Source organism: Micropterus dolomieu, linkage group LG08 (assembly GCF_021292245.1).
Source record: "Micropterus dolomieu isolate WLL.071019.BEF.003 ecotype Adirondacks linkage group LG08, ASM2129224v1, whole genome shotgun sequence".
In the NCBI taxonomy this organism is placed as follows: domain Eukaryota; kingdom Metazoa; phylum Chordata; class Actinopteri; order Centrarchiformes; family Centrarchidae; genus Micropterus; species Micropterus dolomieu.
Window position 1 is genome coordinate 2,295,686 of NC_060157.1, and position 12,276 is coordinate 2,307,961.

Below are 12,276 nucleotides of genomic sequence, written 5' to 3' on the forward strand. Positions count from 1 at the left end.
AGCTATACAGTATACTAATACATAAAAATATTAATATTATACTAACAGTATATTATTAAATGAACATTATACTCTCATTTCATGTTGTGCATTGAGCCTCTGCAGTGGACAGATGGGGATCAGGTGGTTACAGTACAAGTGGGAGTGCAGTGCTGTATTTATGTTGTAGGCAACGTGGCCAATGTGCAGGCAACTATAAAATTGTTACCTGGTCAACACAGTTTTGGCTTAAAACTTTGAATTTGCACACCAAAAGAAAGAAACACAAAACTTGCAGGGACTGATGCATCACCCGAAACACTGAGCCCCTCCACACCTCTTACCAGCGGTCACTGATTAACACCAAAGGGGTGCAACCAAATCATGTGCAGGTGCGACCAACACAGAGAGTTGGCACCAGGCCCCTGGAGGATGGCTGAGGAAACCCCGAATTACCTTAAAGAAGAGGTAGAGCCCGAACAGAGTACAGCTGGCGATGATGGGGAACCTCGCTGCGTCTCGACTGGTGATCGTCTCTGGCATGTCTGCTGAATTCTGGGGAGGAGAGATAAATACAGAGAGGAGGGGGAGCTCATTTAAAGAGGGAGGTGGTGGCTTTTAGTGAAAACGTGCTGAACAACTAGTCAACTCAAAACAACACGAACTCCGTTAAACTTAGTTTAAACAAAAAAGTTAGAAAAGTTCCACCACCAACAACAAGTTTACCTGAACAGGAAGTTAGTTCAGTCCAAACACTACTGAGGACTATCCATAACAAACAAACAGCAATTCGCCGACTGCTTTTGTTTCCCGACACGTCTGACTTATTTTTAGTGAGGTCAGTGTTCCCAGATCTCAGCTATTACGTTGTTGTAGGGATGGGGATCGTTAATCGTTATTGATACCCTTACTGAGACTGCTTGATGAGCCGATTCTTTATTTGGCGACAGTTATTTGGTAAAACCAGACCCAACGGGCATGAGGTTCGTCTGCACGGTGTGAGGAAAATATTCAATGTGCGATAACATGGTTATATATTGAGATGACATTTGACTTGTGATAAATAAATATTCAAGTGCGCTGGTTGTTTTTAAATGAATTTAATATTTGAAATGCAGCTAAATGTTGTTTCTACAACAGCAAAATCACTATAAAAACGTATAATCTGACATCACAATAGTGAGTGACGTTTAGAAAGAATACCATCAGTCTGTATCAGTCCCTCCTCCTCCGCGTTTAACTTGAAACGCAAGTTAAATCAGATTTGACGCTCGAGACACAGCGTTACGTCTCTGACCCGCTAGTCTCGATAGCAGTATCGATAAGCTCGGACCTTAGTGATTTTCGGGTTGAGAAATTTAGGAAACGGGTCCTTTTAGAACCGGATGAGAGTGTTTGTTGAGTAATTAACCACAACTATCATTAAAAGTACTGTGCCTTGGATAAAAACACCATCATTCAGCATTATTTTAATTAATAAAAAAGGGCCTTTTAAATGTGTTTTCTTTCATGTAGTTTTACAAATGCTGTCCTGTAAAATTAGGGTCTTGGTTATTCCCCTGACAAACAGGGCAACAAAACTGAGCGTTTATCATCATTACCGAATATTCTGTCTTTTTTTTTTTTAAACAATGATGGAAAAATCTGAAGGCTGTCCATCATTATTATTAGAATAATAATAATAAATTTGTAGAGCACTTTTCAAAAACAAGTTACAAAGTGCTTTAAACAAGTGTAAAGACAATAATCCAAACAAGTCCATTCTGACAGATTAAGACTCTACTGTGAAGTCCAGAAACTCACATGCAACACTGTCAATAAGCACCTGTATCACACCTACACAGCCTAAAAAGAGGGCCTGCTGCAACGGAAGGTGACGGACGAGCAAGTAATACTGATAACGTTTATCATCCAGCAGCAGCAGCGAGGGAAAAATCATCTTCATCTGCAATAATCCTCATGTTCTGTGTAGGGCTGCAGCTAACGATGAGTTTAGTATTCGAAGCTTCTATAGATTATTTCAACGATTCATCGATGACCCCTTTAAGAAGTACTTTTGAGAAGTACAAAGAGACTACAGGAGCTGACAGCGGCCTTGTCACCCGAAGCCGGTCTCCAAACCACGTTTTGTCAAGAAATCACACGTGAAATGTGAAACGGGAAATGAGCGATCCTGCACAGGAAACAGCTGTTTGTTATTATAAATATAACAGTTATAAAGACAAAGAATCTGGGTGAAAGGGTGGATTAGCAGGAATTAACTGAGCTACAGAGAGCTGGAGGCGAGTTAAAAGGTGCAGCTCGCCGACAGCCAGTTAACTCCTGACTGTGAGGTCACAACTCACGGCCCAAAAAGGAAACAACAAACGCACGTGGTCACATTTCCAGCTGAGGACTGCGGCTTACTTTGGCTTCAGCTCAACTTCATCAACTTCGTCACTGTTGTAAGTTTATCACCACAAGCTTGGCTTTCCCTTGGTTTCATCTTCTGCAATCATCTAACACGTCTCTGTACATTTTTATTTGCTATTCACATCACCTGTCACCGATCAATCAGCTGATTTTAGTGACGGAGCCTCCGGCTGCAGCTGCGGCTGTTCAGGTGTAGTTTGTTTGATCTGCTAGACGTGCAGCCTCTCTTTTCCTCTCTGTAGTGTAGTTCAGAGACTCGTTTAAACGGACTGCTTTCTCGTTTTATACTTGTGCCTGTCGTCTTTTCGGAGGTTTGCGACTCACCAATAAAGGAAAGAGCGCTCCCAGAGATCTTTAGTTAACAAAACAAAATCATTTTCCATTGTTTACTTTCAAAACACGTAAAACACGTACTTAAATTTGTTTCCCACAACTTATTTGGTCACTAAACTATTTCACTCCTCTCTCATTCACAAATAAAATCACTCCCAAGCTGTAGTCTTTCCTCTTATAGGCCAATACTACCAGTGAGGCTGAACGAATTAGGATGAGGAGTGATGTGATACAACTTTCCCCAATACTTTTTATGCTGCAGTTATTTCAAACAAGAAAAATAAAATGGATAACCTTGGTTGTCCATTACAACAATCTAAAAATAATAATAAGCCACTATGGCTTCAACAGGTGGTTTTATGTAAGGAATCGAATAAAGTACTCTATTGCTAATTTTAATTTATACCCAACCCTAATCCTGATGCATCGAGGAATCAAATCGAATCGTTGACCTGATATTCGTAATCGAATCGTGAGATCAGTGAAGAGGCACACCCTTATTAAATAGGCTGTATGGCTAATTATCGTTAAAAAATTGAATGACTGGTAACAATTTTTTTAGGACCCTGTCTGTCAAAATGACGGCAGCCTCGGTCATAAAACAGTTGGGGGAACCGCCCCCTTTTTGTTGTGTCCGCACTGCAGGAACTGGGAACAGGTCCTGGTTCTTAGAACGCCGTTTTGAGGGACTTTTTTTAGCTCCTCCTTCAGGGTAGGCCACTCTTTGAACACAAGATGAACTTTGAATGCACGTGAGCCAATGCAGCGCTGGTTACAGCCTCTTTATTTTTTTTTAAAGCCCGATAAGTTAGAGGTATAAGCAACAGCGCGTAACTAATAAATGGAACAAATCACTGACTAAAACGCAACTCCGACCACAGCGTCCTCCATCTTGTTAACGGTTTTCAGGTTTTAAAATTCACACTAACCAGGAAGAAGCAATGTCCTGTATAGAGTCCATCATGAGATCAGTGTTTTGGGTTGTACAGCGTTGATGGAAAAATGACAGAGATAAGACTTGTTGACTTTGTAAAGAGCAACTCCACAACCGCCCTGAGGACCTGACCTTTATACTCTTTCTAAAACCGGCACAGCCTCAGTTCCCACTGACATAAAGGTGAGTATATCAGTCTTTAGTACTGAGATTTATCCTCCTCCTGTTTCTCCACACTCGGATCTGAAATGACTACAGCAGACTGACAGGAGACCCTGAGAGAGAAAGTCACCTCCATCTATATTCTCCTCCGTCTACTCCCCTGAGAGAGAAACTGGGACAGACGAGAGGAGGGGAGGGGAGGGAGAAAGAAAGAAAAAGGTAGATGATAGAAAATGACAGGAAGAGGATCCTTGATGCAGCAGTAAAAACTAAGCGCTGTGTTAAATCAAAGTCCCACCACTCAGCAGCCATCTTGGTAACTTTTCAGACTAACGGCATCATGCCCCTCTCTAAATGAACGGGGTGAGAGCCATAACTGCACCTTCTCCAGCGTTAGGTAGTTTTCACAGGTCGAATTTTTCATGCCTGCCGAGAATTGCGTGCAGTTCCAAATACTGCTTTTAAACGCTGTAATATTCTTTGTGGGGTAAATGATTCCAAGTATATATTTCATGAACGTTAAGAGCTGTTGATATTTTATTACAGTTAGTAGAAGCAGCATTCGTTGGTGGTGATAAGCGCATTTGATCAAAGAGCACAGCAAAGGGTCTGAAAAGGTCCTAAACAGGTGGATGCACAGAACAGATGTTGTAGGCTACCTGTTGAGATTTGTGTCCACCTCTTAAAAGAGTTACCACACGCGCGGTGCGTGCAATTCTCGACAGGCATGCAGAATTCGGCACAACACCTGGCGCTGCAAACCTTCGACCATGATGTCACATCACCATGAGATGACATTACCAAGGCGGCGGCAGGTGCCGAGTCCGGCGCATGCGGTTGTTTTTCCTCTGTTTGCACAAACCACCTTTTGCCCGATTGTATTCCACGCCGCTGCAGTCACCTGCAGCTCACATTAGACTATGGAGGCGGCGAAACTCAGCCAAAGTCATCTCGAACGCACCTATTGACTACCAGTTATGCGGCCCGCTCAGGTAAAGCCTATGTTTTTATTTATTTGATTGGGACAGTACACGTTAATGAACAAACATGCATGTAAACATGTCGGATTGTAGCTACAAGCTAATTTCCATCCGTAGTCCCACAACAACGTGTGGGAAACACTGAATGTATATTCTAAAGACGTCGACTAGAGGCGAGAATCATCTCCGCCCAGCTGATGCGACTCAGCACAGGTTACGCCATGATAGTAAATGTAAAGTTACTTTATTATTAGTCACTTAATATTAACTTCAGGACCTTTCAAATTATTTTTCGGGACAAAAAGAAAGTTAGTCTGGAGCGCTGTTTGACGAGGCGCAAATACCTGCAAGGATTACATTGCAGCCTTGTTTCACTGCTGCAGCGCCCTCGCTCAGAACTAGACCAGTTTCAATAAAAAAAAATATGTTGTCCACATTAGTCCCAAACACCAAAGGTCCCATTAAACCCCACTAACACACTCCCAGTGTTCATGCATTTGCTGGTGTGTTGGTGCTGTAGACAAACAGTGCAGTGAGTGTGTGTGTTCGGTGATCTCAGCGGCTCTCATACTCACTCTGAACCCAGAATCGTAATCATTGTCTCCGAGCTCCTACAGACAGACGGACGGACGGACAGACAGGATGGATGGACAGACAGGTGTGTAACAGACAGACAGGGAGAGAGAGGGATCAGATCGGCAACAAAGAGGAGGACTTGAAGCAGCGGCCCAAAATTAAATCAAGTGTCAGAAGCAGGAAACAAAATCATCACTGTTGAACTCTGAGAGGAGAACAGGTTTAATGATTTAGAGATTGTTATGGTGTCTGGCCTCATTAATCAAGATGGCCGACAGTGGAGAGCGACAGGAAGGATGGAGAGAGGAAGGACGACATGCAACAGGAGCCGGTTTCAAACCCACACCGAGACCTTTTCTAAAACTTTGTCTCTGCTGGCCACCGTACTCTCTCTCACTTATAATAAAGCCTGTATTTTCAATCATGATCATCTGTCACCACTCAAAACAACAATTATCCATCTATAGTTCTTCACTTTTGCATGCAAACGTATCTTAAAAAGGTTCAAACGGCTCTGATCAGGCCTGCAAGAAAAACGTAGATCACTTACTGATGGTGAACGTAAGGGCCTGGACACGACTTACTAACGACTCCGGAGGGGGATTTTCCTTCACAATCCGAAAGACTAATGCAGATTTTACACAAGTAATAATGCCATTATAGAGAAAACACAGACAGCTTTCACTCAAATGAAAGTTTACTAGTAGAAGATTAAAGAAAAATCTATCTAACTTTGTAGAAATTAATTTAACGGTGATGACACATACAAATAAAAACGCTTTCACAAGCTGCGCAGAAATAATGTTATAAAGAGCCTCAAATGAAGCTAAAGAGCAACCAATACAATAGGCATAACACCTGTGAGAGTCGACTGCCCGCCCGCCCCCCTTTACAGACTTTACAGTATTTTAAAGTACACTATAAACTCTGATCATCCACTGAAGACTGTGGCATGTCATCAGTATCAAAATACACTTAAAGTGCCAAAAGTAAAATGACTTTTTATGCCAAATAACATGATTATAATTATTGATGAATTAATGTGTAACCATCAAGAATGTTGAAACTGAAGGTGGGCTAATTCTTACAGGTTTTATAGACTCCCAGGTATCTACAATAATACACCTTCATTTAATAGTTGACTTATGTAAAGTACAACTACCTCAAAATTGTACTTAAAGACAGTAGAGCTTCCATTCCAGCTTCTTAAATGTGAATATTTTCTGGTTTCTTTCCTCCTCTATGACAGTAAACTGAATATATTTGGGTTTGTGACAAAACAGGACATGCAGACGTCCTCTCTTGGGCTTTGGGAAACCCTGATTAACATTTGTTACCATTTTATAGACCAGACAACAAATCAGTTAATCGGGTTGGGATTTAATTTTTTAAGAAAAATTCTCTGATTTCAGCTTCTTGAATGTGAATATTTTCTGGTTTCTTTCCTCTTCTATGACAATAAACTGAATATATTTGGGTTCATGACAAAACAGGACGTCATCTCTTGGGCTTTGGGAAACCCTGATTAATATTTGTCACCATTTTATAGATCAAACAACTAAATCGATTAAACAGTTTGAGTCATTTTTTAAGAAAAAAAGTGTCAAAAATTCTGTGATGTGAATATTTTCTGGTTTCTTTCCTCCTCTATGACAGTAAACTGAATATATTTGGGTTCTGGACAAAACAAGGAAACACTGATCAACATTTAACAGACTAAACTACTAAAGGATTAATGGAGAAAATAAAGTATAGATTAATTAATGAAAACAATCATTAGTTGCAGCCTGGAAGCCAGTAAATGTACTTGAGTTTCCTCCCACCACCGCCTACCTGTTTTCATCACACTGAGCTGCTCCACGCTGCAGAGGAGTCTTTCCCGTGAGCTCACACACCACAACTGCGCATGTCCACAGAAAAACCCCAAAACAGGGCCACTGTCTTGTCCACGTACACCTGACGCAGTCTGACCTCCTCTTACCACCCGTTTTATCCCACACATTGATTTAGAGAGTTATTCTTGCTCGTCGTCTGTTTTCTTAACTCTTTATTTACTGTTTTTGTTTGTTTGATTGAGATTTTGTGAAAGTGTCCCGACGGTGCGTCAGCCAGGTTAAAAAAAAACAACACACACGTCAGGGTACGGAAGCCTGAATGAAACACCTGGGTGACCGTTCGAGTGGACAAACCAACTGAAAGTATAAACACAAGTAAACAATACTTTTGTTTTCGACCCTTTAAAAAGGCCTTGAAAACTGGACATTACCAGCCTTTAAACACAACAGAGGATAAAACTAATTAGATGTGTGAAACTAGTTGACGTATAAAAGATCAAACGGCTCGTTTGTAACAGAAAATAACCGTTAAAAAACAAACAGCTGTCGCGTTAACGTCCGTTTGGTCTCATTTCTGAACGGAAACCCGCCATTTTTACAATTGTGTTGACGGTAATAACTTTAAAGCGTTATGTAAGTACATCCTAGACTTTTATCCGTGTTTAAGTTGAGGAATTTATTATTTTAAGACATTTTAGACCGGTTGACAATCACCGGTTAGCTAGCCGTTAGCTGAACAAGCTAGCCGGCGGATGCTAACGGCGGACGGGCTGAAGTGAAACCGCATCACCGAGGTGCGTTCACGGAGCTGGGCGGTGCAGTTACCTTAGATTTGGAGCAGGTGACGGACCGCAGGGCTCCGAAAAAGATGGGCAGCAGCGCCATGAACACCAGGCTGCCGTATGCCAGCGCCGTGCCCTCCGGGGTGGCCACGAATTTAGCCGTTACGTTGAGCACCTCGGTCCCGTTGGAGTCCGTGGCGTTCAGGGCGTCCAGGATAGCAGCGGCGGCGGCCTCCGGGGCCGAGTCCGGGACTGGTTCTGCCTCAGACATGGTTCTTTAGACACGGGCTTTCAGGGGACCGCGGGCGGTGCTGGTGCTGTGGTACAGACTGGTAGACCGGATAGAGGTGGAAGCTGAGGCTGTCGCTCATTCATCTACAACGGTGCAGCCGGAGACTCGCTAAGGCCACGTTTCCTAAAGCAGTGAGCACAGAGGGGGCGGGGAGCGAGCAGGAGGTGTCACTCCGCCGCGGATTCCGGGGACCGTAAACATCTCCCTCTTCTTCTCTGTTTATTGGCGACTTTAAAGGTGCATACCGCCACCTACCGTATCGGAGTCTGTTGGCACTATCTCAACTGAATTCTACTTAAATCTAAATTTAATTAATTGTATATTTAAAGAGGTGGTATTCTGCTCATTTTCAGGTTCTTCATCTTGTTTAGAGGTTGTACCAGAACAGGTTTACATGGTTATATTTTTGTCATACTGCACATTGCTGCAGCTCCTCTTTTCACTCTGTGTTGAAGGCTTCGTTTTAGCTATGGAGTGATACATCTTGTCTTTAAATGATCTTTGTTGGGAGTTGCACATGCTCAGTTCCTAGTTAAGGACTATTAGCCAATCAGAAGCAGAGTAGGGCGGGTCAGCGAGAAGCCGGTAAACAGCTCGGGTTCAGCCGTACGTGTTGCCGACCAGCTTGGCAACATGGACTGGAGCGAGAGTTTCAGAGCGGTGAGTTATTAATCTGTATCCATAAAGTTTTAACTGAGCTCTGTCTCTACATCACAGGAACAACTTTATGTCCACTGACTGCCTGGAGGGTAGCTAGTGTTTGGAAGGGAGAGGAGAGCTGTGTGCTGCAGCTCGCTGTTTCTGAGGGCGTGTCGGAGTCGCCGCTTGGCGAGCGTTATATGAGGCGCGTTTAGCTTTCATCCCTGTGACATCATGAAGCAGCTGGACTACAAACGAGCTGTTTTCAGTTCAGAGCAGAGTTTTCTGTGGGAGATCGGAACTCCCTTTGGGCTTTTTCACTTTTCAAACCTGTTACATGCACAATAACGGTTTACAACTCAATAAAGGAGAGGGGGAAAAAGCCAATAAGCATAATATGACCTCACATGTTTCCTAACCCTGTCTGTATTATGGTTAGAAGGTAGGTTTATTTGTCACATTACAACAGGCTGTAAAATTTGGGGAGGGGGTCGTCTAACCCCCAAAAGCTGGGGAAAATGCCTTTTCCCTAAAAAAAAATAAATAAATTTAATTAAACACAAATTAATTTGTAGTTATTTATTTTACTTTATAATATATTACCATAGGCATAGCCATCCTCAAAATACAAGAAAATAAATTACATGTTCTTTCTTGTGTCAGCAAACACTGAGCTTAGGGGGGCTGTCTTACCCCAAACTACCCTACAGTCATACAAAAGCAATCATAAAATGGTAAACAGAAATAAACTATAATCAGTGGAGCAGTGCTGAGGATGATTTAGAGTCTGATAGCTTGGGGGAAAAGCTGCTCTGCAGTCTGGCGGTGCGGCAGTGGCTGGTTGGGTACTGTGCTTTAGTATCCTCTGGGCTCTGCAGGCTCCTCACCTCACCGATGATCTTCTGAGCAGTTTTAATGACCCGCTGCAGAGCCCTTCGGTCCTGGGCCGTGCACGTCCCATCTTAGTGATGTTCCCAGTCAGGATGCTTTCTGTTGCTCCTCTGTGAAGAACCTAGCACAGGAATTTAGCCTTCTTAAGCTTCCTCAAGAAATCCAGTCGCTTCTAAGCTTTCTTCATCAGCGTGGAGACGTGACACGACCATGTCAGCTTCTCTGTGATGCTGATTCCCAGAAACCTAAAACTGTTCACCTGCTCCACCTCAGCTCCACCGATGTAGACAGGAGTGTGTGTCTTTATCTCCTTCTTCCTGAAATCAACGATCAGCTCCTTGGTGTTGCTGACGTTGAGCAGTAGGTTGTTCTCTGCAAGATTATGAATTAGGAATGATATGAAGTCTCATCCTTGTATGAAACGATGGTGGTGTCGTCCGCAAACTTCAGTTCTCGCCGCGTCGGGGGATGCAGCACTGAGTGGCAGCCCCGTCACTCTGACGTCTCTCCATGTGTATACTAATAACAATTATAAAGTCTGTCTTCTTCTATTTTGAATATTGTTCTCTCCCTCTGGCCAGGGAGTCAGGCTAAGTATTTGTTCATTTTCTTTTTGTATTTACTCTGTTAGGTAATTAACAGACTGAATATTCTGTGGTACTTTGATGATTTCTAGGGAAAAGAGAGGAAACATCATGTTGCGCTCAGGTTTCTCCTAAGCCGGGCGTAACATAACAGGTTCTGAGGTTTTGGGTCATCTGCTTTCTTTCTCTCTCATATTTCTGAGTGAATGTTTACCTATTTTGTGTGCACAAATCTAACTTTTAATTTTTGTCTGCCCCTCAGACTTCATAAGTGCTGCTGCTGCTCAAATACATTTAGTTTAATATCATAGAAGACTAAGAAAACCAGCAAATATTCACCCCTAAAAGGCAGAAAAGCAGTGAAGCATCGAGTCACCTGCTCATCTGTGTCGCGCTGTTTGCCATCTAACAACCCTTAAAGGAAGTACAAAGTGTGTTGCAGAGAAGAGGAAAAGACTGAGGAGGGAAATGTTTTTTATTAAAATAAAATATAGCCACAGCTACACCTACTGGCAAAAGTTCTTTTAAAACTACTTTTCAAGTCTCCTATTCAGGAAGTTGGGAGCGTTGTCTGAACATGGCTGTCCTCAAACACGGTTTCCTTACTGGATGCTTATAAAACAAGTCAAACTTGTCTCGCAGACACTCTGCAGTCACACCGGGAGGCTGAGCAGCAAACGGCTTCCTTAGGACTGAGATAAGTGAAACCAGCCAGGCACCAGTGTGCATGTTTAGCTGAAGTGTGACACATCTTCACAAAAATAGAAAATCACTGCAGTGAGGGAACTTGCTGTCTTCTTCGTTGGTGGAACAAGTTGAACCACAGCAGCGCCTGCAGACGGAAAGAAAAACACTCACATCCAAAGCAGCTGCCCTCAAAAACCCCAAATGTATGCGATATAAAAAACAGATCAATAAATCCAGAGAGAATGCAGCTGAACGGTAGATATGTGTCTAAATGTGTTAATACAACGTGTGGTCAGAATCAAAATGAAGTGAAATGCAAATGCTGTTGGTCAGCTACTGTTTCATAAATGTACCAGAAAGAAAGAACTGAGCTAAAGAGTAAAGTGACTGTGTGTTCAAACAGGCTGGTGGAGAATCTAAAATCTGCTGCCTAACGTTAGTAAAGCTCTGAATGTCTGAGGTTCGCTGTCCTGTGGGGATTTTGTGGGAAATAAATCACTTCAGTATCGGTGATTTACTGTCGTGCCCTTTTATTTAGCCAAACTAAACATTTTCATTTGATTGTTTTTGTCTCGTCATTCCACACGTATAAATGTTTTAGACATCTACATATGTAAATTAGCTAATTTTATTTAATGTCTGCCATTGATAAAACAAATCAATCCTTTCCCTCAAAATCACATTTTGTGTGGGAGAATGTGTCTTTAGTGATTTGCTAGATAAGATGCTCACTGACGAGGTTCCTACTTCACCTCTTACTAGACAACACACTGAAACAGTCTGGTGTAAACGTAAAGCCACGCAGCATTATTTATTGCGTTGCCTTCGTTCTCTTGATATGAAACGGTGCAGCTGTTGCTGTGTTTTTATTAGTTCATTTATATATTATTTTATTTTTTTATCCAGGTTGCTGCTCTCTTAGTTTACGTTCTATGTTTGGAGAGGTTTTTTTTAAAGCCAGCCAGCTGACCCAGAGCAGCAGTTAGACAGCTCTTTGTCTCAGAGAGGATTGTGGATATTTTTATGTCGAGGCTTAATGTGATGTGAGATGGTTCAATCATGACAATCTCAGTGAGTGCTCTGCAGCCTTTTTAAAGTAGTAGTAGTAGTTTTACTCCCAGTCTGTCCCCAATTCAGATGTATAAAACAGCAGCATGTTTAGCTGTGAATGTGTGAAGTAGCCTGTAACG

General features: G+C 42.4%; 1 protein-coding gene and 1 long non-coding RNA gene across 3 annotated transcripts in view; one reads left to right on the forward strand and one right to left on the reverse strand.

The window, feature by feature from the left end:
* hm13 (histocompatibility (minor) 13) overlaps window positions 1-8,467 on the reverse strand; it is a 19,226-nt gene extending 10,759 nt beyond the window's left edge. The window contains exons 1-3 of one of the 2 annotated variants that reach the window (XM_046056386.1): window positions 8,037-8,467; window positions 5,376-5,411; window positions 436-534 (exon numbers count right to left, since the gene is read on the reverse strand). In XM_046056386.1, the coding sequence (XP_045912342.1) occupies window positions 436-534; window positions 5,376-5,411; window positions 8,037-8,264 (363 nt within the window). In that variant the 5' untranslated portion in view covers window positions 8,265-8,467. The remainder of the gene's footprint in view (window positions 1-435; window positions 535-5,375; window positions 5,412-8,036) is intronic. The other variant, XM_046056387.1, reaches the window with a different exon arrangement.
* On the forward strand, window positions 7,332-11,599 carry LOC123975164. Its single transcript, XR_006825993.1, has 2 exons — window positions 7,332-7,586; window positions 10,662-11,599. It is a non-coding gene; the product is annotated as an uncharacterized LOC123975164 (long non-coding RNA).
* Window positions 11,600-12,276: the final 677 nt, after the last annotated feature.